This window comes from Mobula hypostoma, chromosome 7 (assembly GCF_963921235.1).
Source record: "Mobula hypostoma chromosome 7, sMobHyp1.1, whole genome shotgun sequence".
NCBI classification, from domain to species: domain Eukaryota; kingdom Metazoa; phylum Chordata; class Chondrichthyes; order Myliobatiformes; family Myliobatidae; genus Mobula; species Mobula hypostoma.
The window spans coordinates 122,861,413-122,889,226 of record NC_086103.1 but is presented as its reverse complement, the minus strand read 5'-3'; the positions used below and the strand labels follow the sequence as shown (position 1 = coordinate 122,889,226).

The 27,814-nt window shown below is 39.4% G+C and overlaps 2 protein-coding genes across 2 annotated transcripts in view; one reads left to right on the top strand and one right to left on the bottom strand.

Moving 5' to 3' along the window:
* The window catches only part of eed (embryonic ectoderm development), a 29,630-nt gene extending 6,609 nt beyond the window's left edge, over positions 1-23,021 (top strand). The window contains exons 3-12 of the mRNA XM_063053900.1: positions 2,916-3,008; positions 7,087-7,152; positions 7,713-7,838; positions 10,006-10,087; positions 10,901-10,992; positions 15,146-15,279; positions 20,739-20,844; positions 21,209-21,367; positions 21,793-21,866; positions 22,693-23,021. Coding sequence (XP_062909970.1) covers positions 2,916-3,008; positions 7,087-7,152; positions 7,713-7,838; positions 10,006-10,087; positions 10,901-10,992; positions 15,146-15,279; positions 20,739-20,844; positions 21,209-21,367; positions 21,793-21,866; positions 22,693-22,819 — 1,059 coding nt within the window. The 3' untranslated portion in view covers positions 22,820-23,021. The remainder of the gene's footprint in view (positions 1-2,915; positions 3,009-7,086; positions 7,153-7,712; positions 7,839-10,005; positions 10,088-10,900; positions 10,993-15,145; positions 15,280-20,738; positions 20,845-21,208; positions 21,368-21,792; positions 21,867-22,692) is intronic.
* The window catches only part of LOC134349500 (polycomb protein eed-A-like), a 39,758-nt gene continuing 20,877 nt past the window's right edge, over positions 8,934-27,814 (bottom strand). Inside the window, exon 2 of the mRNA XM_063053901.1 lies at positions 8,934-9,834. Within this exon, the coding sequence (XP_062909971.1) occupies positions 9,559-9,834 (276 nt within the window). The 3' untranslated portion in view covers positions 8,934-9,558. The remainder of the gene's footprint in view (positions 9,835-27,814) is intronic.

The window sequence follows — 27,814 nt, the reverse complement described above, 5'->3', positions numbered from 1 at the left end:
AGAGTTTTTTGAGGCGGTTACCAAGAAAGTAGATGAAGGAAAGGCTGTGGACGTTGTCTACGTGGACTTTAGTAAGTCCCACATGGGAAGTTAGTTCAGAAGGTTCAGACACTAGGTATCTATGGAGAGGTTGTAGACTGAATTCGAAATTGGCTGTGTGGGAGAAGACAGAGAGTGGTAGTGGATGATTGCTTCTCAGACCGACGGCCTGTGACTAGTGGTGTGCCTCGGATCTGTGCGAGAGGACATGGCTTTAGGGTGAAAGGGGAAAGGTTTAGGGGGAATTTCTTCACTCAGAGAGTGGTGGGAGTGTGGAACGAGCTGCATCTGACATGGTAAATGCGGGCCCACTCTTAAGTTTTAAGAATAAATTGGATAGATACATGGATGGGAGAGGTCTGGACGGTTATGGAGTGGGTGCAGGTCAATGGGACTAATGGAATAAAGTTTCGGCACAGACTAGAAGGGCCAAATGGCCTGTTTTCTGTGCTGTAGTGTTCTGTGGTTCGAAACAGATGTGATATACCGTAGGTTACCCTGGGTAAGCAAGGAAAGAGATTGCTGCACCTTTAGTGATGATCCTTGAGTCCTCATTGGCCGTAGGTGTAGTAACAGAAGATTAGAGGGGGCAAATGTTATTCCATTGTTCAAGAAAGGTAAAGGGGTAACAGGGAATTATAGACCAGTGAGTCGTCCATCGGTGGGGGCATTGGCAAACATTTGGAGAGGATTCTTAGAGAAAGGATTTATGAACATTTGGAGAGGGATAGTCAACATACCTTTGTGAGGGGCAGGTTGTGTCTCACAAGGCTGATTGAATTCTTTGAAGAAGTGACAAAATAAGTTGATGGTTTGAGTACAGCAGTGCATGTGTTATATATAGATTTGACAAGATTCCCGTGGTAGGCTCATATAGAATTTCACGAGGCATGGCATTCAGGGAAATGGTTGTGTAGATTCAGAATTGCTTTCACGCAGATGGCAGAGAGTGCTAGTAGATGGAATATATTCTGCCTGGAAGTTGGTGATCTGTGGTGTTTTGCAGGGATCTTGCTCATTGTGACTTTTATAAATGATTTGGATGAGAAGTGGAACGGTAGGTTAGCAAGTTTGCAAGTGACACAAAGATTGGCGGTGCTGTGGATAATGTAGAAGGTTGTTGTAGGTTACAGTGATACACTTAGTGGGATGTAGAGCTGAGCTGAGAAGTGGCAGGTGGAGCTCAGTCCAGAAAAGTGTGAAGTGGTTCTCATTGGAATTTTGAACTTGAAGGCAGAATACAGGGTTAATGGCAGGATTCTTAACCGTGTAGTGGAACAGAGGGATTTTGGAGGCTATGTCCACGGATCCCTCAAAGTTGATGGGGTTGATTTAAAAAGCCATATGATGTGTTGGCCTTCATTAGTTGGGAGATATTGTGTTCAGGTGCCACTAGGTAATATTGCAGCTCTATAAAACTGGTTACACCATACTTGGAGTATTGCATTCAGTTCTGGTCATCTCTTGAAGAATGTAGAAGCTTTATTAAGGGTGTAGAGGAGATTTACCAGGGTGCTGTCTGGATTGGGGAGCATGTCTTGTGAGCATAGGTTGAATGAGCTAGGGCTTTTCTTTTTGGAGTGAAGAAGGATGAGAGGTGATTTGATAGAGATGTATAAGATCGTCAGAGGTGTGGATAGAGTGGATAGCCGAGACTTTCCCAGGGTGGCAGTGACTAATCCAAGGGGATGTTACTTTAAGGTGATTAGAGGGAAGTATAGGGAGGATGTCAAAGGTAGTATTTCACACAGAGTGGTAGCTGCTGGAACATTGAGATGTACATTGGAACACTTAAGGGACTGTTAGACAGCCACCTGGATAAAAAGAAAAATGGAGGGCTATGTGGGAGGGAAGGGTTAGATTAATCTTTGAGTAGGTTAGAGCTGAAGGGCCTGTACTATGCTGTACTGTTCTATGTTCTGTGTCCTCTGTTGCAGTAGATGTGGAGAAAATCTTTGGAGTACACATCTTAAGAGTCATAAGTACAAGTTAATTATCAAAAATAGTTGAAACTTTCCACACTCTAGCAGTTTTCTACTCCTTTTAAATGAAGAGTTCTTATATTTTCACACAAAACTGCTGTGAACTGCAGTTAGTTGGAGCTCTGCCTTTGGACTCCATGGTCTGACCAGTATTGTAGAACAGTGAGGACTTTTAAGGAAGTTAAAGACATTGATGTGCTCTGAGTTGTTAATCTGGCTCCCCATGTTTCAACAAAAGTTGCACGCAATTGATTAAATGGAGGCTTGATAAATGTGGGAGAGAAAGCGGTGTGGAATGAACAAAAGGGCAGGATAAATGACTTGTCTTTATGTTGTAAAATTTTATATAATTCTTACATCTCACAGAAGTCTGATGCAATCTTCCACTATATGCCAGTTTTCATTAGGAGCAGAAAAAGCTTTACTCATATCTCTATCTTTATTGTGAAGACTAATGTAATTGTTTAGCATTGTTCATATGACATTCACTGTGAAATCCCTTTCCCCAACTGAACTTTTTGATGAAAGTGATTTTTGTGCTGTAACTTAGAAAAGCCTTCCACATAATGGTTAAACATTTTCTGAACCACTGTTTAAATTTTCTCATGGTATTTGCATCCCCTCAACAATTATTATTGAGATGCTTCTTGGATTGTTGATCTGCCAAGGATTTAAAGTGATGATATAAACCAAAATTATTTGTATACCATGGGTTGCTTTGTAACCTGAAACCAGAATGAATTAAGGTGCACATTTTTATGAAACAACGTTCATTCTTGACTTTGTGCAGACTATTGCATTTATCTGGCCTCTTGAGAGCATTGTTTGATGCCAAGATATTTTGAAAAACTCCAAAGTAACTTTTATGGAAGAAGATTATTCTTTGTTTTGTAGGAGGATCATGGTCAACCACTTTTTGGAGTACAGTTTAACTGGCACAGTAAGGAGGGAGATCCTTTGGTATTTGCTACTGTTGGCAGCAATCGGGTCAGTATTGCAAATTATGTAATTTAACAAAAATGTAATACCCACAAATTTATTAAGGTTTTGCTCAGGCAGTGTAAATTTGAACCCAGACAAGTGGGCTGAATAGTCTATTTCTTTTGCCACTGAAATCATGAAAGAGTGTAGAGGTGGGGAATCGTGGTGTTAGCACAAGATCTTGTCTCCTTTTATTTCAATAGGTTATCGAAAGCCAATGGATTTGGAGGCATCACGGAAAGTTATGTGCTTTTAAAACAACTTTAGTTCGGTTTAAATTTATTAAGTTAATTTAGTTTTTAAAATGTTCTTTAGTTCAGTTTTAATAGCATGGAAATGTTGATTTAAAAAAAACATTGGACTCCAGTCAATTGGCTCATATCAGAACTGGTGCATTTTGGCCCAATTAAGCAGTTGCCCCAATTAACCAAAGTTTCATGGAAATAGTTAAAAAGGTATAAAAATGACAAACTGAATAACAAATTGTGTACTTAAATGAAATAAAGAACAAATCAAAACACTACCAATGTTACAGTACTATAAGACTGTTTATTAGTTAGTTATCGATGGAGAAATTCATCCGCATCACATTCTTTTGAGTATAAATGAAGAAAATCAGTGCAGACATCTACTGCAGATAATGAACTGCTTCAATACAATGCTGTCGACGATTGCATCCTCCAATTCTTCTTTTTAATTGTAACATTCAAGATGTTCAAATACTTCATAATTTCTAACCTGTTGAGTAATGAATTGTTTAATTTTCACTCCTGTGTCTGGCATCTCCAAACCTGAATGCTTGAAACTGCAATGAGCAAAACAGTTCTGAATTATCCTGCTGCTTATTTCTTGCCAACTGTCAATGACAAAGATTGCTGCTTTTTGAAGATAAACACATGCAGCTGATGCTATCTTAAAAATTATTTGCCCAAAGCACGGTGTAGTTTCTAATGGGCTTGCTTGTGCACATGACTGGAGCTAGTTAGAAACTGTTCAACAGTTTCTTGCCCCAATTAGGTGGCATAGTGTCCCAAATAAACAAAGGGAATCCATGATACCATTAGAACTGGTGTAGAGTTAGGCCATTCCGCTCATCAAGTCTGCTCTACCATTCCATCATAGCTGATTTATTGTCCCCCTTAACCTCATTCTCCTGAATTTTCTCCATAACCTTTCACGCCCTGATTAATTGAAAACCTATTAACCACCACCTCAAGTATACCCAATGATTTGTCTGTGGTGAAGAATTCCACAGAATCACCATCTTCTGGCAAAAGGAATTTTCCTTTATCTCTGTTCAATGGACATACCTTTCGTCTCTTTTATATTATTGACTAGCTTACCTTCCTATTTCATCTTTTTTCTATTTGCTTTTTTTTGGTTGCCTTCTGTTGATTGTTAAAAGCTTCCTAATCCTCCACCTTCCCAATAATTTTTGCTATATTATGTGCTCTCTCCTTTGCTTTTATGCTGTCTTTGACTTCCCTTGTCAGCCACGGTTGCCTCATCCTCCATTTAGAATCCTTCAATTTTGTGGTGTATCGTTTCTGTACCTTCCAAATTTTACCCAGAAACACCAATGGTTGCTGTTCTGCCATTATCCATGCTAGTGTCCCCTTACAATCAACTTTGGCCAGCTCCTCTCTCATGCCTCTGTAATTCCCTTTATTCCACTGTAATACTGATACATCTAATGTTAGCTGCTCTTTCTTTAACTGCCGGGGGAATTCTATCATGATCACTACCTCCTTAGGATTCCTTTACCTTAAGCTTCCTAAAAAAATCTGGGTCATTACATAACCTAATCCAGAATTGCCGTTCCCATAGTGGAAGCTCAACCACAAACTGCTCTAAAAAGCAACCTCAGCATTCTACAAATTCCACCAACTGGATTTTCCCAATCTATCTGCTTATTGAAATCCCCCATGATTATCACAACATTGCCCATTTTGCATGCCTTTTCTATCTTCTCTTGTAACCTGTAGCCCATGAGCTGGCTACAGTTCAGAGGTTTGTATATAACTCCCATTAGGGTCTTTTTACTCTTCCGATCTTATGTCACCTTTTTCTAAGTATTTGATTTCGTGTTTCTTTTTCCCAATAGAGTCATCCCACCCCGTCTGCCTATCTGCTTGTACTTTCAGTACAATAAGTATCCTTGGATGTTAAGCTCCCAATTATGATCTCTTTTCAGCCGTGTCTTCAGGATGCCCACAGCACCATACCTGCTAATCTCTATAACTGTACTACAAGATCACCTACCTTATTCCCGTGTACTACTTGCATTCAAATATAACACCTTCAGTACTATATTCATCACCCTTTTGATTTTGGCCCCTATCACACTTTAATTCATCCCACTGACTGCAATTTTGCCCTATCAACTGCCCGTCCTTACCCACAATCTCACGACACACTGTTTCTACTTGTGTACCAACTGCTGCATCCTCAGCCCAATCACTCCAGTTCCCATCCCCCTGCCAAATTAGTTTAAACCCTCCCAAAAAACTCTAGCAAACCTCCCTGGAAGGATATTGCTGCCCCTCAGGTTCAGGTGTAACCCATTCCTTGTGTACAAGTCATACCTTCCCTAGATGAGATCCCAAAGATCTAGAGATCTGAAACCATGCCCCCTGCACCAATTCTTCAGCCATGCATTCATCTGCAAAATCATCCTTTTCTTACCCTTCCTGGCACGTGGCACAGGCAGCAATTCAGAGATTACTACCCTGTACGTCCAGCTTTTTAATTTTCTGCCTAACTCCCAATATTCTCTTTTCAGGACGACCTCCCTTTTCCTACCTATGTTGTCAGTAGTAATATGTACACCCTCCCCCTTTAGAATTCCAACTGTTCACCCTCCCCCTTTAGAACCCTGTGGACCTGATCCTGACACTGGCACCTGGGAGGCAACATACCATCTGGATGTCTCTTTCATGTCCACAGAATCTGCTTTCTGCTCCTCTTGTTATGGAATTCCCTGTCAATGCTGCACTCCTCTTCCCCCGTCCACCAACCCACAGAGCTAGACTTATTGACAGAGATCTGTTCATTGCAACTTCCCCATGGCAAGTCATTGCCCACAACTGTATCCAAAGCTGTATGTTTAGTATGGAAGGGAATAGCCACAGGGATACTCAGCACTGGCTGTGTATTCCCTTTCCCTCTCCTACCAGTAATGCAGGGACCTGTGTCCTGCAACTTAGGGGTGACTACCTCCCTGTAGCTCCTGTCTATCACCACCTCATTCTCCCATACAAGCTGCAGCTCCACTTCCTCAACAGTTTCTCAGCGCTTCAGCTCGATGGACTTCATGCAGATGTAGTTATCAGGGAAACTGGAGATCTCCCAAATTTCCCACAAGGAACATACCACTATCTCTGAATCCATTCTCAGCGCACAAGCTATGTACTAACATTTAAACAAAACTAGAAACTTTCATACTTGCCTATGCTTGCCCAAGCCTGTTGAGCCAAAGCTGGACCACCCTAGCCATGCTCTGCTCACACAATGGCCACTTTGCTTACACCTCTCTTTTTTTGCCCTATGGTGATTGCTGCCTACCGAAATAAAAAAAACGAAATGGATCCGAAGTCTTTTCAAACCTCTCTTTGCATCACCAACGAGTGACCTCTTGCATTGGTTGCCATTCACGGAGATAAAAGCCGAAAAGCACCTGAGCTTTTTTCAAACCTCGTGCTGTGTCACCAGTGAACAACCTTTTGCGCTGATTGCTGAGAAAAAATCTCAGCCAATTTCTGAATTATTTTATTCTTTTAAGAGTTGTCTCAAATAGGCTTCTGCCCTGATTAACCGATTGGTTCAATTAACCAGAATCCACTGAATTAAAAATCATTCAGAGGTTTTGAGTTGGCATATCCTGCACTTCCCATTTTGATGGCTGTTGAATGCTTTGGAAATAAGCCTCTACACTGCATCATCCTTGGTGCATAGAATGCCAAGTGAGATAGTCACTTCATGTCTGACCCAGGTAATTGAACAGCCAGCGGCAATTCCATGTAACTGACCTACTGCAATGTTGCTTGATCTATATATTCTAATTCTTTCTTTTTTGTTGGACTAGGTCACACTTTATGAATGTCACTCTCAAGGGGAAATACGATTATTGCAGTCTTATGTGGACGCTGATGTATCCTTAATACAATCACATAATAATGGATGTGCAGTTGACAATTTATGAGAAACAAATTTAGTTAGTATGTATTATCATTTAATGTCTGCAATTGTATAGAGCCATTTTCAGCTGGTTGGTCAGTTTTTGGGAGAAGGGAGTAAAATCCAAGGGTAGTTAGCAATAGAATCTTAATAAATAACTGTTCCAAAGTTAAATATTCTTGTACTTTTCAGGTAAAAAGCCAGCATAGGGGATAATGCTTTTAAATGATTTGAACAAGTAAAATTTTCATGAGCAGGTAACCAGAGTTCGTAAAAGCTACAGTATAATTAATATCAAAAGAGAGGTAAACTTGAATGTAACCACATATTAATGAATGACACCCCTAACATTAGGATGTATACCTCTGGAGAGATTTAAACAAAATTATGCTGTTTAAAATTGTCTTGGATAAATCTCGTTCTGAGTCAGATTGTTTCCTAGTGCAGTTTGGAGGCAATTAGAAAGAGTAAAAGAGCAAAGGTATACTGAATTACATTTCTTTCAGTATTGACATTAACTCTGGAGATGAACAGACAGATGAAAACTTTTACACGTGTGCTTGGACATATGACAGTAATACAAGCCATCCTCTCCTGGCTGTGGCAGGATCAAGGGGCATTATCAGAATTATTAATCCTATCTCCATGCAATGCATTAAGGTGAGTAAATGGATGATATTTTGTAGTTTAGATTTTATAATGGTTGCACTTCTCTGTAAAAGATGGACTATTCTGCTTGGTTAATGTTAATGATTTTTTATCCCACTGAATATCTGTACTAGTGCAGTAAAATTTATGCTCTTTACTTTTTTAAAATTGCTTTAATTAAATATGAGTTTTTCTTTTCAAGTATAGCAGATTTTAAATCAAACAGGATTGTTTGATGTTTCAAATAATAGTGATGCCTTTTTAAGAGAGATTTCATAATTTTCTTAGTTAAAGGTATACCTTTAAGTTAGAGCCTTATTGATGTTACAGTGGTAAATTTGGCTATCAAATGTTGGCCATAAAATGGTGCAACATTTATGGTAACACTGAGGACAATTCTACAAACTCTAGGGACTTGAATGATCTGAGGGAGATGATAGTGGAGACAACAAAGTGCTGCAGATTATGGAGTTCTGATATCTGATGGTGGTGAGCAGAACCTGATAAGGTTATAAATTACATATTGCTCTCTGTACCCCTTCCACCCTTACTTGGTTCCATCGGACCTTAAATCTCTCTGTATGTGGATTCACCAGTTGCTTCCCCGTTCCTGCCATAGCCTTTCCTCGCCCCTTTATACTGGTTATTTCCTTTTCTCATTGTCAGCCTGATGCAAACATCAGCTATTCCTTTCCCTCCAAAGATATTGCATTCCTCCAGCTTATTTTTGGCTCCAGATGCCAACATCTGAAGTCTCTTATGCCTTTTCCAGCAGTCTTGATCTACTGAAGTCACTGGACTTTCTGTGAAATGTTGTAATTTATGTAGAGTATAGGGATTAACAATTTAATGAGGGAAGGGTGTCTTAACTGCTCATCCATAAGCCAGGAAGATTAAATGTTGTAACAAAAACATTTTCAAAGTACCTTTCCCTGATCAGATGTCATTTATTCCTTCACTAATTTACAAACAAATTTAATTTGAAATGCTAAAACTTGAATAAAAATTCTGCAGGAAGTTATAAAATCATTGGACATTTTCCACTTTCAGGTTGATCAGAACATTTGTAATTTTGAAGGGAATGAATAAATAGGTCATAGCGTGGCTTTCAGTAATGCTATTTTTGATGTCGGATGAAGAGACAATTGTGATGCCTGATATTTCATTTGGGAAGTCAATTTTATTTCCAGAAAGCCTTAGAAATCAATTTGTAAACTTTTTGGTGCACCTGCAAACAGCTTATTTTTAGTTTATTAAGTTGCTGTTTTAAAAAGAGTAGGCTATTATTATTTCAAAGGTTTCAAAGCACGTTTAATGTCAGAGAAATATATACAATATACATGCTGTTCGCAACCATCCACGAAAACAGAGGAGTGCCCCAAAGAATGAATGACAGTTAAATGTTAGAACACCAAAGCTCCCCCCCCCAGCTCCCCCCTCCCACGCATTAGCAGCAGCAAAGCAATGATTCCCCCCTCCCTCAGCAAAAAGAGCATCGGCGCCCCACACTGAGCACTCAAACTTGTAGCAAAGCATCAATAAAGACACAGACTTGCAGAACTCCAAGGACGACTAGTTCACCCAGTAATTGGACATACCACAGGTTTTCTCTCTGTCTCTCCCTGATGAGGGAAAAAGAGGTGTCTTCGTTTCACGCAAGAGGGGAGACATAACAACTTGCTGAATTACGATGTTAAAAGTCAGTTGCGTTGCTTTTTCCAAGCTCTGTGCCCTAAGAACTCGAGTCTCTGGGCATACAGCCAGCAGCCAGCTTGCTGCTTTTGATCTTCTGTCTCCCACGACACACAGGTTCCCTGCAGAGGTACCAACCACGTGTCCACCTGCCTCCAGAGCCACGAAATCCTGTACTCCAAAGGTGAGCTAATTTTCTAGGCCATGTCCTTGGTATATTGAATAACAGCCAGTCATGAGACCCTAAGCGCAGGTCCCATTCCCGTAAAGAACCAAAGTCAGCATGTAACTCCAGGTCAGGGTCTTCAAAAGTACCCTGAAAGGGAAAAATAGAGATATTAAAAATAGAAATAGAGCTGTTTCGGAAGATGCAAACAAAGGAACCATTGTCTCCTTAGCTCCACCCACAGGTTTTTACTTTTAAGAAGTAATTATTATTCATGTAAATGAAATTGACATGGCTGCCTTCCCTCTTTATTGATTATAGCATTATGTTGGACATGGTAATGCCATCAATGAGCTGAAATTCCACCCAAGAGAGCCAAATCTTCTTCTTTCTGTAAGCAAAGGTAACTGGCAGATAGCTAGTTTATAAACTAGCTCTGTTTTAAATTTTATTGTGCCCTGTACAACGGTGGAATTAATATTATATCTGAAATTTATTTCGTTTGCTATTTGCAGTTTCAGTAATGCTGCTGAATCTGGATATAGACTTGAATATTAAGTCGGGAATTGGGTATTATATCTATTTGCACTGAATTGTTTCTGCAGTAATCTGCCTGCTGATAGCTGTAGAAGGTCTAAAATGTTGGTGTAATTGTGGCAAGGGGAAGGGAAAATTGATTTGGAAAAGAATAAATGGAAAATAGTTTTTATGTGAATGGTTTCTAAAATTATATTGAAGAAATAATGTTTTCAATCTTGTCCATTTGCATCTTTAAGTATAAGCTTACAGTAAGTAAACTATGTTTTGTAAGGAGATTTTAGTTATTAAAAAAAACTAGAGTGCACTTCTCAATGATTCAGGGCACTTGTATTAGGTTCCATATGCACTGTAAGTGTTTTCCTCTATTTCATCCTATTTTCTGCTACTGTATTTTTAAAATAAAATAATTTCTTCTGCATCAGTTCTTGCATTTGGGCATCTTAATTTGAAGGCCTTGCGAAGTATTACATTCACAAAATAGAAATTATATTATCTGATGCAAGATTAAATATGCTTCACAATTGTAGATTACAATAACATTGTTTGGAAAATTTTTGCATGTTTTGTTAAGACATATAATTGCACTTTAGACTTGAGCCTTTGGCTTATCAAAATGATAAAACTGCAGCTTCTATGAAAATCCACCTGAAGCTAAATGGAATCTGTTTCACATTAGATCATGCTCTAAGGTTTTGGAACATCCAGACTGATACTTTAGTTGCAATATTTGGAGGTGTGGAAGGACACAGAGATGAAGTCCTGAGTGCAGTAAGTGACCAATGATGTTTTATGCCATTGTAATATTTAGCTTCTGTTGGTAACTTAAAATTTATTAAGGATTTGTCTAAATATTTATTTGTATATCTGTGTAGAAAAGACATGAGTTTTTGGCACAGCCTAGACTCCTATGGAAACAAAACATAAACTGTATTGAATGATAAAGAGATGCTCTGGAGTTTGCATTTGTTAATGATTAGATCATCTTGAGATCATTGTTTTGTCTGATTTCTAAATGCTACTTATTGCAAGATGTTCTGTTTTTTTAAACATGTGTTTTCCCTTGCCATGGCATTTTGGTAAGGCATTTAAATGGGGCATGACTAGAAAGTGTGAGAACATGGAAATACTGTATGCTTGTTGGAGTAGTAGAGGTGCAATTAAAAGATGCTGCTTGGAGATTTGTTTATCTCTGAACGAATGTTGCTTAGTTGTAGGTTGAGGTAGTGCTAGGATGGTGGAATGACATTCAAAATTAGCTAGAAGGTTTGTACAAAGAATGCTAATTATATTTGCCAAATGGAACAAAATCACCAGAATGTAGCCTGGTTTGAGGATAAACAATGTTACTTCTGAAACATATGGCAAGATGTAATTAAGTGGGTTATTGGGAAAGCTGGTTCAAACAACTTGCCAATGCAAAATAATGGTCATCGGTAATGTAGCAAATTCAAGTGAAATTGTGTTCTAAAATGAATTGATAATCGAAGGTGGAAAAATTCCTTCTTCTCAGCGAGGAGGAGTGTGAAGTAAAAAAATACTTCCATTGAGGGTCACTGATTTTATATAGGGAACTATGGAACCATACAGCAAGATCCTACAAGGAATAGTTCAAACTAAATTTGTTATCAAAATACGTATGTCACCATATACAACACTCAGATTCGTTTTCTTGTGGGCATACTGAATAAGTCCGTAATAGAATAATAACCATGATAGAATCAATGAAAACCCCCACCAAATTAGGCATTCAACCAGGTGCAAAAGACAAAAACTGTGCAAATACAAAAGAAAAAAGAAATCATAAATTAATAAGCAACAAATAATGAGAACATGAGATGAAGAGTCTTTGAAAGTGAGTCCATGGGATGTGAGAACATTTCAATGATGAAGTGAAGTTATACCCTTTCATTTAAGAGCCTGATGGTTGACAGGTAATATTAATTACTGAACCTGGTGTGGGTCCAAAGGCTCATGTACCTTCTTTCTGATGGTAGCAGCGAGAAGAGAGCATATCCTAGGTGGTGGGGCACTCTGGTGATGGATGCTGCTTTCCTGCAACAATGCTTTATGTAGATGTTGTCAATGGTGGGGAAGGCTTTACCCATGATGGACTGGACCATATCCACTGCTTTTCGTTGGGTTTTTCATTCAAGGGCATTGGTGTTTCCCTATCAAGCTCTGATGCAGTCAGTCAATATACTCTCCACTACACATATATAGAAGTTTGTCAAGGTTTTAGAGGTCAAACTGAAACTCCTAAGGAAGTGGGGGCACTGCTGTGCTTTCTTCAGAATGGTACTTGTGTGCTGGCCCAGAGCAGGTCCTCTGAAATAATAACACCGAGGACTAACTCTCTGTCTCTGATCCTCCGATGAAGACTGGCTCTTGGACCTCTGGTTTCCTTGTAGTCAATAATCAGCTCCTTGGTCTTGCTGACATTCAGTAAAATGTTGTTGTTATGGCACCACTCGACTGATTCATCACCACCTTTGAATTGGCCTATGCCAATGGCCAAACTTGAATATGGTATTGGAGCTGTGCTTAGCCACAGTCATACGTGTGAAGTGAACAGACCAGGGTGCTGCGCACACAGCCTTATGGTGCATTCGTGCTGATGGAGACAGTGGAGGAGATGTTGTTGCCAATCTGAACTGACAGGCATCTGCAAGTGAGAAAATCAAGGATCCAATTGCATGGGGAGGTATTGAGACCAAGGTCTTGAAGTTTATTGATTAGTTTTGAGGAGATGATGGTATTGAATACTGAGCTGTAGTCGATAAAGAGCATCCAGAGGTATGCATCTTTGTTGCCTAGATGTTCCAGGAATCAGCCAGTGAGATAGCATTTGCTGTGGACCAGTTGCTCTGGGAGGCAAACTGGAATGGATTTAAGTTGCTTCTCAGGCTTCATCACCGACCTCTTAAAACACTCAATCACTGTGGAGTCAGAGTCCTGCTGAAGGGTCTCGGCCCAAAACATTAACTGCACTCTTTTCTATAGATGCTGACTGGCCTGCTGAGTTCCTCATTTTGTGTGTGTTGTTCATCACTGGGTGTTAGTGCTATTGGATGACAGTCATTGAGGCAGATTACCACGTTTTTAGTAGGCACTGGTATAGTTAAAGCCTGCTTGAATCAGGTGTGAACCTCAGACTGCTGAAGCGTGATGTTAAAGACCTCAGTGAACACTCCAGAATAGGTCTTTAGTACTTGGCCAGGTACCCCATCTGGGCTGGATGCTTTTCATGGGTTTATCCTCCTAAAGGCTGTTCGCATGTTGGCCTCAGGATTATCGGTGGCTGTGGGAGTTCATGATGGTTCCTCCATGTTTTGACAGTCAAAGCAAGCATAAAAGGCATTGAGCTCATCTGGAAGCAAAGACCTGTTATCACCTATTTCGCTTTGTTTAACTTTATAAGATGTGATCATATTCAATTCCTTCAACAGTCAAACATCCTTCATTGTTTCAGATTTAGTCTGGAATTGCCAATTCACCCATGAGATTGCTTCCCAGAGGTACCTGGACCTCTTGTAACATAGTTGGTCACTAGACTGGAATGCCTCTGATCTGGCCCTCAGCAGATTGCGGAACTCATGTTCATCCAGGGGAAAACCGAATGATTTTGTGGGAACACACTTATCTACAACTGTGTTAATGAAGTCCATGACAACTATAGTGTGTTCACTCAGATCCACAGATGAGTCCTTGAACGTAATGCAGACCACTGACTCAAAGCAATTCCATATCTGCTCTTTGCCTCCCACGGCCAGCTCTTTGTTTGTCCTAATCTCTGGAACTTTGCTGTTTGGTCTCTGCCTGTATGCAGGTAGGAGAAGGACAGTCAAATGATCAAATTTACCAAAATGTGGTCTGGGCATGGAACAATAGGCATTCCTTATCTTAGTATAACGGTGTTCAAGTGTTTTTGGACCTCTGTTGCTTTAGGTTATATACTGATCATAATTGAGCTGGGTTTTTCCAAGCAAGCCTGGTTGAAGTCCCTGACTGATTTGAAATGCGTTGGGATAAACTGTTTCTTATCTGGAGACGGCATCATGCAATGTCATGAGTGCTTGATTATCATCGGCCCTTGGTGGTATGTAAGCTGCAGTCAAGATTACAGAGGAGAACTCTCCAGGTAAATGGAATAGACAGCATTTGACATTCAGGTGTTCAAGGTTGGGGAACACGAGTTTGACAAAACTACCAGATCAGAACACACCAAGGATTTATCATGAAACACGCACCTCCATCTTTTGTGTTTTCCAAATCAGCAGTTCAATCCATTCTGTAAACTGAGAAACCTTCTGGTCTGATCACTGTATCTGGTATGCTGTCTTGTTCAGACATTGAACACAACAATCCCTCATTTCTCTTTGATACAGCAGTCTTACCCTCAGTTCCTCAATTTTGTTTTCCAATTGTAAGTAAATTAGCTCAAATACTTACTAGAACATTGGAAGAGCTTCTCTCACATTGCCATGAGTTGTACCATGAGGTGCTTCGGTATTTGAATAAAAGGAATTGAGATCTATGTTTAATGGCTCATCTGATATATTCCATTTGTCATTATATTGAGATATTAGTTATGTTTATATGCTCAAGATTCTGGAGGGAAATGTGAATCCATGTCCATCATATGTCAGTGCTTTCAGTAAGTTAAATTCAGTCTTGGAAATCTGGTATAAAAGGCTTGTCTTTTGGTAGACAAGATTCTCCTCTTCCATTTAATGTCTTGTATAATAGACAGAAATTGGACATTTACTTTGAAATGTAATAAATTTTGCAGGTGCCAAATGGCAATCAAAATGTTCTCCATTAAAAGTAAACCATGAAAAATGTTTGAAATATTCAATAAAAGATGTTATGTGATCCAGTGAATGTTTTCATCCTGTTATCTTGTGTTTACCTTCATTTGTAGGATTTTGATCTTCTTGGTGAGAAAATAATGTCTTGTGGTATGGATCATTCCCTTAAATTGTGGCGAATCAATTCTGAAAGAATGTTAAAGGCAATTAAAGCATCAAATGAATATAATCCAAGTAAAACGAACAGGTAACATATTTCAGCCTTTTGTTCGGTTCATAACATGGCTTTCAGGTTTTGTAACAAATTTATCTAAAATGAAACTGCTTGTTGTGTTTCTGTTGGTTTGTCAGTTAGGAAAGCTAATCTCCAAAAACATGCAGCGCAAGTTAATCTGTGTGTATCTTTAAAAAATACAGCTCCACTCCAATAAATTTGTGAAAGATTTAATTTCTAGTATCTTTGGTTTGAATTTACAGTCCCGTATATTATAAAGATTGCAATCTCAGTATCAATTTCCCATTCAACTGATGTCATAAGAGAACTTTTCTCTTGCATCTGCCCATTCAGAATGTTGTTTCAATTGAAGTATCTATTCAGTTTTATCCATAACACCTTCATGCATCTTGAAAATGAAATTGCAATGCTACTTAATTCTCATTGAAATGAGCTAACTCACAATGCTAGTGATCAACCCTGGGGCTTCTAACAAGCACATTGTTTGGTTTCTAATTACCTCTAAAATATTTGGTTGAACCATACTTGATCTGAAAAAAAGTTACAAATTTGTAAGTTTTATTGGAAAAATGTTTATGTTATAACTATGTCTACTTCTGTGTTGCATATTTTGTGTAAGTATTTGGATTAACAACAGGTAGTTCTTGATGTTCTTGTAAACAACTCTTCGTATTTTAATTCCATTTTGAAAGACCTGTACAGTGTAGGAAAGAGATTTAAGACTACATGATTTGACATAATTTTTAAAATTTGTAACTGAGCTATTTGCTTTTTAAAAGTATTTTGTTTGATTCCTGGATTGTGATGTGTGGGCTGATTTCAACTTGAATCATGTTAGGGGAATTACAGTTGGCCTTGTTATGCCCTATTGAAAAATCATTAAATCAATTCCTTATCATATGCACAGGTGCAATGAAAACCTTAGTTGCAGTGGCCTCACATGTATTCACAAAAATAACACAAATTTGACATAAATTATACACAATTTTTACAAGAAAGAACATATTAAAACAAAAAAATCCAGTTTAGTGCAAAGTGATCTATTGATAGGCAAAGGAATAGTGTTTGGGGGAAACAAAAAGAGAATACCATCCAGCCTTAATTGTGGTCTGTACCAGTAATAAGGGTGTTAACAATAACTGGACTTCTCCAATCCACCATTTTCTTCCTCCACCCCAAACCAGCCTTGGAAAAACAATAATTTTTGACAAAGCACCACAGTCTATTTGAGACTTCTGTAATTAACTCAGGTAACACGATTTCATTATCTTTAGCTATAAAGAAAATGGTTTATGAAACATATTTCAGACATATGGTCTTTGAACAATTTGACAAGAGACCTTGTTACTATTGTCTGTTGCTATCTGTTGATTAGGGTCAACCACAGATGTTGTGTCCCAGCTGTCTATGTGATACACAAGCTAGGGTAGTACAATATGGAGAGCAAGCTGTTGCCATGTAGCGGGCTCCCCCTCTCCATGCATTTGATGAATCCAGAGACTGGTACAGATTGTTACTAGCAGTGTCATAGGAGTTGCCAGTCAAAGTTGAACTCAGTGAAAGACTGCCTTAGAGACTCCAGCTCTGGACTTTTCCTTAGGGGTTATTCTGGAAGCTTTCCCCATGAATGGGTATAGCTACAAAGCAGCAGAAGTTTGAGATCAGAGTTCCCCTACTAGATGAGCTGCTGACTACAGCTGATGAGCCCCATCTGCCCGAAACAACTAGCTTTAAGGTGCCATTAACCCACCTTTGCCTCTTCTATCAATAGGAATGGTTCTATTGGGCTGAATAGCTAAGTCACTCGTGAAGGCCAGGAGCTGGACTTGGTCGTCAGAGGCTGTTTGAGATGCTAATCATTGAGCAAATGAGGGAGAAATTAATTATCATTAGCAAAATAGTTTGAAGCAAGTTATGGAGACTAATGATTGATGGCCTGTATTAGGTTTAATAAGAAGTAATTTCAGAGATGACGGATTCATTGGTTGTGATCTTATAAGATTCTGGAAAAAGTACTGATGACCTGGAGAATACCTTTAAGTAACACCTCTTCCACAAAAGAGCGAGGCAAATTTCCAGAAAACTATAAGCCATTTATATTAACATTTATCAGCGGAGAAAATTATCTTGTTATTTAAGTTTAGATTTTAGATTATGAAGCCACGTAGTCCTCTTTTATTGTCATTTAGTAATGTATGCATTAAAAAATGATACAATATTTCCTCCGGTATGATATCACAAAACACAGGACAGACCAAGACTGAAAAAACTGACAAAACCACATAATTATAACCTATAGTTACAACAGTGCAACAATACCGTAACTTGATGAAGAAGTCCATGAGCACAGTAAAAGTTCAAAGTCTCTCAAATGTCCCACATCTCACGCAGACGGGAGAAGGAAGAAAAACTCTCCCTGCCATGCCGATCTGACTCTGAGTCATCCGTAAACTTTGAGCTCTGATCAGTTCTCTGACACCGAGTACTGAGCGCCATCTCTGTCCGAACGATTCGACCTCAACCTCGGTCACCAACAGCAGGCAAAGCCGGGGATTTTGAAGTCTACCCTCCGAAAGATTCCCGACCACGCAGTAACGACAGCAGCGAACAAGCGTTTCAGAAATTTCTCCAGATGTTCCTCTGTGCTTTCATGTCCATTCTCCATCTAATCAGAATTGTCCACGGCCCCTGTTTAACAGATACGATATCATTTTTCACCGGAGGGCTGTGCACACGCAGGCGCGCTGCTCTCTCTCCTCCCGCCTTGGCAACAATGTTTAGAATCTCCATACAAATAAGCTGATGTGTGGCTTCATGGAAGGGAAGTCGTTGTTGATAAATTTGATAGACTTTAAGATTTAATATTAGGAGAGATAAGAGAAAGTAGATACAGTAGATGTGGATTTCCAGATAATATTCCATAAAATGCTATGCAAGATATCAGTTTGTGGGAGTTGGGCAATATATAAAATCAATGGAAAACAGTTGAACTAACTGGATCATTTTCAGGCTGATGGGTTTTAACGACCAATATTTCACAGGGATCAGTGCTAGGACCTTAACTATATGTAATCTATATTAATAACTTGGATGAAGCAGTTGATCTCATTAGCCAAATATGCACACATTACATTATTGGATAGGAAAGAAAATTGTAATGAGGAAGTGGTGTCTGAAAACAAAAGTCAAATTGATTCGATTTTGGTTAATGGAGTATATTTTGGGAAAATAACCATTGAGAAAAAAGTAGTATTAAAGGGAGTGAGACTGCTGAATACTGCTGTACAGAGAAATCTGTTCTCAGTTGTAGTCAAACAGCACAGAAATGCTATATTGTTCCTGTAGGTAGGTGACCAAAACAGCACACAGTACTCCAAACTAGGCCCCACTAATGTCTTATACAACTTCAACATAATATCGTATCTCCTGAACACAGTACTTTGATTTTTGATGGCCAATGTGCCTTATGCTTTCGTTATGACTCTGTCCACCTGTGACGCCAATTTCGACAAATTATGGACCTTTATTCCCAGGTCCCTCTGTTGTATCGTACTCCTCAGTCCCCTACTGTTCATTATGTAGGAGCTACCCTGGTTGGTCCTACCGAAGTGCAACACCTCGCACTTGTCGGCATTAAATTCCATCTGCCATTTTCAGCCCATTTTTCCAGCTGGTCCTAATCCCACTGCAAGCCATGATAGCCTTTGTCACTGTCCACTACACCGCCAATCTTGGTGTCATCTGCAAATTTGCTGATCCAGTTGAGTAGATTATCATCCAGGTTGTTATTAATGACAAACAACAATGGAGCCAGCACTGATCCCTGCGGCACTCCACTAGTTGTTGGCCTCTAAACATCTCTAGCTAATATTGTTATTGTAAATGTTTACTCTCCAAATACTGATATGTACACCAGGCTTGAGAGGATTTCATTCAACATCACGTGTTGTTGCAATTGTGTATCTGGTGCCAAGACGACATTAGCCGTAAGATGTTGGAGTCTCAGAAACAGTAATGCTATTAAATATGAATGAAATGTGGTTCAACTTTGTGATGTATGAAGTGGTAATGGATTGCATTTGTGTGGCATGAATGTTGCTTTTGACAAAACAGGATATTGTCCTGATCTTGCTGTGTGCATGCATGGATTGCTGCTGCTTTTGGGTGTTACAAAGCACACAATGGCAGATTCAGAGAAGGTAGAACAGTATAGCACAGTGCAAACCCTTTTGTCCATGGTGTTGTGTCGACTAACATAATGATCAATGATCAGTCTAAGCTGTCTCTCCTACACAGCCCATAAACCTCCATTTTTCTTATATCCATGTGTCTATCTAAGAGTCTCTTAAATGTTGTTATTGTATCAGACTCTACCACTATCCACAGCAGTATGTTCCAAACTTCACTACCTTCTGCATTTCTAAAATGGACCCCTCGTTTAATTGTAGGGGGTCCATGGCATTAAAAAAAAAGGTTGGGAACCCCTGATCTAAAGTTTCCTCCAATCACCTTAAATGGATATCCTCTGTTACTGGTCTGTGCTTCCTTGGGAGGAAGAGGTGCTGACTGTCCACTATCTGTGCTTCTCATCATCTTATACAGCTCTATCAAGTCACCTCTCAATCGATATAAAGAGAAAATCCGTACTTTCCTCATAAGATGTATTCTCTAATCCGTCATTAATGTCGCAATTGGCCAGATTTTGTGAATAGAATGTATGTGGATGTTTTTCTACATCATAGATGTACTAGTGAGTTAACTAGCTCAGTCAGGGCCTCAGTACGTTCCTTACATGTTTTTGGTACAGGTTTCCCCCGCCATCCGAAAACAGGGTACTAATGTAGATCTTTGTAAAGCGAACGTTCGAAAAGCGGGGGACACCTGTACTGTGGCCATAATATTAGAAGCCATAAACATTGAAGATCAAAACTTGCAGGTGCTGGAAATTGAAGTAAAATGGAAAACACTGGAAATGCTCTTCACGTCAGGTAGCATCTATGGAAACAGAAATTGAGTTAATGTTTCTGATCAAAGGTATTTCATCAAAATTGTTTGTCAAGCCTGAAGCCCTTGGGCATTTCTTGCCATTGAGGGTTGGTAGAATTAGTTAATGATTGGTTTTGTCTGAACCGAGATAGATTGCTCACATGGCACTTTTGATTGAAGGTGCTTGCACATGCTTTAACATTTTGCATTAGTTCTAGGTTGTTGTTATTGAAGATTCAGATGTTTAGGCAGTGACACCTAGATACCAAAATCAAGTTTAAGAAAAAGTACAAATTTTCAAGTGACTGAGGTCATTGGGATTCTCAAATCCAAATTGTACATCCAGTAATACAAATCTTTAGGCTACCATATTCCTTAGCATTATTAAACAAGTTAATATTTGCTTGCCAAAATCCCTTTCTTGGCTACTTTAGATCAGAGATGGACCTTTTATTTAAATAAAAATCGATCTCTTTGTATTGTAGGCCATTCGTGTCACAGAAAATCCATTTTCCTGATTTTTCTACGAGGGATATACATAGGAATTATGTGGATTGTGTGCGATGGCTTGGAGATTTGATATTATCAAAGGTAAACATTCTGTTCCCTTTTTGTCTCTGCGATAGGTAATTCCTGAATTAAAAGTAGACTTTGTTAGATTGCTGTTGCTCCAGGTCAGAAATTGATACACAATAGTGGAATGGGTCCATAAAAGGAGGTGCAGAAGTCCCTTGTGAGAAAAATAAACCTGGTTTTAGCAATGCAGAACTTTGGAGGTTTCCGTAATGCATTAGATGTTTACTGCTGCTTGAAAGCCATACTTTAAAATTAATATTATATGTATGGAATTCTAAGACCTTAAAAGATTTTGTTTTTGACAAGGGTTGAATTTTTAAACAATTCAGCAATATGAATGAGATCCACAAACTAATTATAATTGTGTTCACTGTTTTAGTCATGTGAAAATGCCATTGTGTGTTGGAAACCAAGCAAAATGGAAGATGACATTGATAGAATAAAACCAAATGAATCGAATGTGACAATATTGGGAAGATTCGATTACAGTCAGTGTGACATCTGGTACATGAGATTCTCAATGGATTTCTGGCAGAAGGTAAGAATAAAGTCTACAGAAAGGTTCAGTCGATATAATTTAGTGGTCTATTCCTTTAACTACTTTTATTCTCGGTAAATAGTTGGCTGGCTGTAACCCTGTCAAAGGTTATGATCGACCTTTTTGAAATTATTTCGATGTTTATAGAAGACAAAAATGTGAATAGTATGGTGGAGAAGATTATTAATGTGCAAGTATGGCAGTCCCTTTGTGCTTAATTTTCAATATTAGCAGATGATTGGCCTTTTGCATCATTTACTTTTACTGTTCTTAGTGTGCATTGCTGCCATTAACTACTGAATATTGAAGTTTTGATTTCAAGCTAACCATGAATATTTGTATTATCAATTATGTAGAGTTTATTGTTTAAAAACTTTTTAAACCTTAAACTATTGAGTTATTGAAATCTAAATTTCTTTTTAAAGATGTTAGCATTGGGTAATCAAGTTGGAAAACTCTATGTGTGGGACCTTGAAGTGGAAGATCCTCATAAGGCTAAGTAGGGATTATTTCATTATCTTATTTTGCAAAAGACGTGCCAAAATCATGTCAATGTATAAGGCTCTTCATTTATTTTGAAATTATGACTTGTTTTCTGTGGGTCTGCTTTCGAAAATATCATTTTGGTTTGACTTGTTTGATTCATAAAAACGGAGCTTGTTTAAAACAAACAATGCACACAAAATGCTGGAGGAACTCAGCAGGCCAGACAGCATCTATAGTAAAAAAGTAGTCAATGTTTCAGGGCAAAACCCTTCGGCAGGACAGCAGACACAAAATGCTGGAGGATCTCAGCAGGCCAAGCAGCATCTATGGAAAAGAGTACAGTTGACATTTCGGGCCAAAACCCACGAGTTTTGGCCTGACACGTCAACTATACTTTTTTCTATAGATGCTGCCTGGCCTGCTGAGTTCCTCCAGCATTTTGTATGTGTTGCTTGGATTTCTAGCATATGTAGATTTTCTCTTGTCTGCTTAAAACAAATTTCATTTCCTCTACATTTTGCACAGATTTCTAATTTACCCTTATCAATGGCACAGCCTACTGGCTAACACCCTTCCAAAGACTTTTCTAGTGCTTCACGTAACTATTTGCTTATTTAAGTAGTTAAGTCGAGCACTAGTACATACTTTGGATGACTGAAGCTCAGATTTTCAGAGTTCACCTGTGGTTTATACAATTGGCTTTGGAATATGCAAAGAGGAGAAATACTGAACAATTATGCAAAATCATTTACAAATTCTACTATAACAAACTGCTATACTTAGATGATATGCCAGTTAAGTTTTCAACTGCTTTCTGATCTTACTGTGTTTTGTTTTAGATGCACTACACTGGCTTATCCAAAATGCACTGCAGCTATACGGCAAACCAGTTTCAGCAGAGATAGCAGTATACTCATCGCTGTTTGTGATGATGCCACGATTTGGCGCTGGGACAGACTTCGATAAAAAAAAAAGAAAATTAAATGTTTTAATTCATGTACCAAAATACAAAAAAAGAATTTTCTCAGCTTGTTTGGCCAGTTTTTCATTTTCTTTATTGAATCTTTTGTCTGCAGATCTGCTGATGCAAACTGTGCAGTTACTTGACTTTTTCCTTTGTGCTGCTTGTGCTTTTATTCCGTCAATAAATATATATTTTTATATATTGTCTGCCTGTATGGAAATACTCTTGTTAAATCTTGGATGATTTCACCTGCAATTATAATAAAACTGGTGTAATTACATTCAAAACCTAGAACCCTTGAAGAGTTGACTTTGCAGCAGTTAATGTTGAAAATATTTTTTCTCCCGTGATGTCTTTGCAATGGGCAAATGAAGTGCTGAAACCGACAAAATACAGACCAAGTGTTGGGATTTGACTGATTAGCACCGTGGGGTGATAAAGATTAAAGTTATTAAAAAGATTAGCTTTTTGTCACATGTACATCAAAACCTAGTGAAATGTAATTTTGCGTTAAATCAAATCAGCGAGGTTTGTACTGGGCATGCCGCAAGTGTCACCATGTTTCTAGAGCCAACATGGCATGACCACAACTCTCTAACTCTAACCAAACAGCTTTTGGAATACAGGAGGATACTGGAGGAATCCCACCATCACAGGGAGAACGTACAAATTTCTTACAGACAACAGCAGAAATCGAACCCCAATCTTACAGCTGATGCTGTGAAGCGATTACGCTAATCTCTATGCTACCATGCCAATAGACTGATCTCTGCCATAAATTTCTTTGATTCTGATAAATCCCTCTGAACTCGTACCCTTCCCTGCTCATTACTAATTCTTCTATCTGCTTAGTTATAAAAATGGCCTGATGATTTGCAAACACAAAAGAATCTGCAGATACTGGAAACTCGGCAGGTCAGGCAACATCAATGGAGAGGAATAAACAGCCATCGTTTCGAACTGAGACCCTTCATCAGGACTCAGGAGGAGGATTTGTACCTCACTTGGCAAATGGATTCTTGACTTCCTAATCAGGAGACTACAGGCAGTAGGGATTGATGATAACATCTTGTTAGCAATCAACTCACGTGCACCTGAGGGATGTGTTGTTAGCTCATTGGTCTGGGCTCCACACAGACAACTGTGGCTAAGTACACCTCCAATTCCATCTATAAATTTGCAGTTTACACCACTGTTGATGGTAAAATCTCAAATGATGATGTGGGTCTTGTTGATTGTCTGGTTGGGTGGTGTTGCAATAACAACCTTGCACTGAATGTAAGCAAAATCAAGGAACTGATTGTCTACTTCAGGAAGGGGAAATTGGGAGAACACGCATCAATTCTCTTTGAGGCCTCAGTGGTGGAAAGGGTGAGTCACTACAAGTTCCTTGGTGCAACATCTCAGAGGATCTATCTTGGGCTCAACAAAATGATGCACAATGAAGGCAAGCTGGTGCCTGTACTTTGGAGTTTGAGGAGATCTGGTATGTCACCAAATTTCTACACATGTACCATGAAGAACATTCCAACTGGTCGCTCCACCATTTGGTATGGTCACACCAATGCAAGGGATCATAAAAGGCTTCAGAGGATTATAGACTCAGCCAGGGCTTCACCATTGGCACTAGACTTCCCACCGTCAAGGACATTTTCAAAACGCAGTATCCATCATGAAGGACCCTCACCATCCAGGATAGGCCCTTTTCTATTCACTACCATTGAGAAGGTACACGGGCCTTAAGACCAACACTCAATATTTTCTGAAGTTTCTTCCGGTCTACCATCAGATTCTGGAATGGTCCATGAACTTAAGTTAACTACCTCGTGTTCCCCTTTTGCACTACTTATTTTTTATTTTTGTAACTCTCAGTAATCTATTATGCCTACATCATAGCTAAGGCCCTCCTCTGGTCAGGGTCAAACATGGCTATTGCATCCTAGTTGTTTATGTGATATGCAAACCTTTACGCAAACCAAGGCAGTACAATATGGAGAGCAAGCTATTGCCCACACAGCAAGTTACCCCTCTCCATGCAGCTGATGAGCCCCATCTGCCCAAAATGACTGGTTTTAAGGCACCAGTAATTTGCTTTTGCCCCTTCTAACAGTAGAAAAGGTTCTGCCAGTCTTATTAGCTAATCCACACATGAGGGCCAGGAACTGAACTTGGTTGTCAGAGGCTATTTTAGACACACACCATTGGGAACATTTGATAGGTAGTGGGAGCTTATCCCCACTACCTCTCCTGGTTAGGACAACCAGAAGGATACTGCTGGAAAGCAACAAATTCCCCAACTGTCAGTGACAATAAATCTGCTTCTGATTCAAAAGCAAAATGACAGGTGCTGGAAATTGCAAGATAATGAAATGCTGGAATTATTCAGAAAATTGGCATCTATGGAAGAGTTAACATTTTGGATTAATGACCTTTCATTGGCCTGAAGATACTTATATTTAAATTTGTCCTGTTCTCATTGAAATCCATTTTAAAATCCATTCATAAAACGGTTGGTAGGCAGACATTGTTTGAGCTACTTTGGACTATCACTGCACTTTTCATTTCACTAAATACATATGTATCATTTAGTCAAGCATGTGGCATGAAGCCCATTATAAATGTATATTGAACCACAGATCTTAGAGTGGGACATGCGCCAGCTGGATTGAAGCTGAGCCCAAAGTATTGAGTTCTGGAGATGGGATGTTCAAAGCAAATTTATTATCGAAGTACATATATATCACTATATACAACCCTGAGATTTATTTTCTTGCAGACACAGTCAATAAATCCATAATAGAATAAATGAAAGACCACACCAACTTGGGTGTTCAACCAGTTTGCCAAAAACAAAATGCAAAAAAAGAAAAAAAAAGCAATAAATACTGAGAACATTAGATGATGAGTCCATAGGTTGTGGGAACATTTTGGTGATGGGACAAGTGAAGTTATCCCCTTTGGTTCAAGAGCCTGGTGGTTGAGAGGTAGTAACTGTTCCTGGACTTGGTGGTGTGAGTCCTGAGGCTTCTGTACCTTCTTCCTGATGGCATCAATGAAAAGAGAGCGTGTCCTGGGTGGTGGGGGTCTCTGATGATGGATGCTGCTTTCTTGCAACAACACTTTGTGTAGATTTGTCAATGGTGGGGAGGGCTTTAACTGTGATGGACTAGGCAGTATCCATTATTTTTTATAGGATTTTCTGTTCAAGGGCATTAGTGTTTCTGTACCAGTCTATGATGCAGCCAGTTAATATACTCTCCACCACACACCTCCAGAAGTTTGTCAGAATTTTATATGTCATAGGAAATCTTTGCAAACTAAGGAAGTAGAGGCAATGTCATGCTTTCTTTGTAATTGCACTTGCATGCTGAGCCTAGGGCAGGTCCTACGAAATAATAACACAAAGAAATTTAAAGTTTCTGAACCTCTCCACCTATGAGGACTGGCTCTTGGACCCCTGGTTTCCTCCTCCTGAAGTCAATACTTGGCTCCTTGGTCTTGCTGACATTGAGTAAGAGGTTGTTGTTATGGTACCACTCAGCCATATATTCAATCTCCCTGCTATATGCTGATTTGTCACCATCTTTGATTTGTCTTATGACAATGACATCATCTGCAAACTTGAATATGGCATTGGAGGTGTGCTTAGCCACACCGTCATGTGTAAAATGAGTAGAGCAGGGGACGAAGCATACAGCCTTGTGGAGATCATGGAGATGTTGTTGTAAATCCAAACTGGGGTCTGTAAGTGAGGAAATCGAGGCTCCAATTGCACACAGAGGTCTTGAAACTTATTGATTAGTTTTGAGGGGATGCATGATTCTGATGTATGCATCTTTGTTGTCTAGATGTTCCAGAGTTGAGTGAAGAGCCAATGAGATGGCATCTGCTGTGAATCTGTGACTCCTGTGGGCAAGTTACAGCAGATCCAAATCACCAACCTCTCAAAACTTCATCACTGTGGATTTAAGTGCTACTAGATGACAGTCACTAAGGCTGGTTATCACATTCTTCTGAGGCACTAGTGTAATTGAAGCCTGCTTGAAGCAGGTTTGTACCTCAGAATGATGAAGGAAGAGGTTAAAGATATTGTTGAACAGTCCAGTCAGTTGATCAGGACAGATCTTTAGTACTTGGCCAGGTATCCTGTCAGGACCGGATAATTTTCATGGGTTCTGTTCACACATGGGTTCAGAGACTGAAATCACAGGATCATAGATTTCATGATGGTTTCTCCATGTTTTGACGGTCAACATAAGCATAGAAGGCATTGAGCTCTAGATGAAGTGAAGCTCTGTTGTTGCCTATATAGTTTGATTTAACTTTATTGGAGTTGATAGTATTCAAGCCCTGCGATAACTGTTGAGCATCCTGCATTGGTTCAAATTTAGTCCAGAATTGTTACTTCGCCCGTGAAACTCCCTTTCCTACACTGGGGAGGGAAGATGGTGGCGCAACGCAGTGCGCGCGGCCATTCTGAATGATATGGATATGTGTAACTAGGGGTGCCGTGCACAATCCGGATTTGATGGAGACAGCCGTGAGGAGCGCAGAGGAACATCTGGAGTAACTTCTGAAATGCCTGCTTTGCTGCCGTTGCTACTGTGCGATCAAGAATCTCTGGAAACGAAGGCCCCAAATCCTCAGCTTTGCCTATCACCTGTTGCCAGGGCCGGGGTCGAAGCACTCGGCAGAGATGATGCTTGGTGCTCGGTGTCAGGAGGCGGTCGGAGGCTCGGAGTTTTTCGGACGGACTCGGAGTTGGACTGTGGTCGGATGCTTCCGGGATGTTGCACCGGCAAGTTGGCGGCGCTGGAGGTTTACTGTCTGCGTGAGATGATGAGACTTTCAAGACACTTTGAGACTTTTACTGTGCCATGGTCTGTTCTTACCAAATTACGGTATTGCTTTGCACTGTTGTAACTATATGTTATAATTATGTGTTTTTTGTTAGTTTTTAAGTCGGTTTGTCAAGTGTTTTCGTGATATCATTCTGG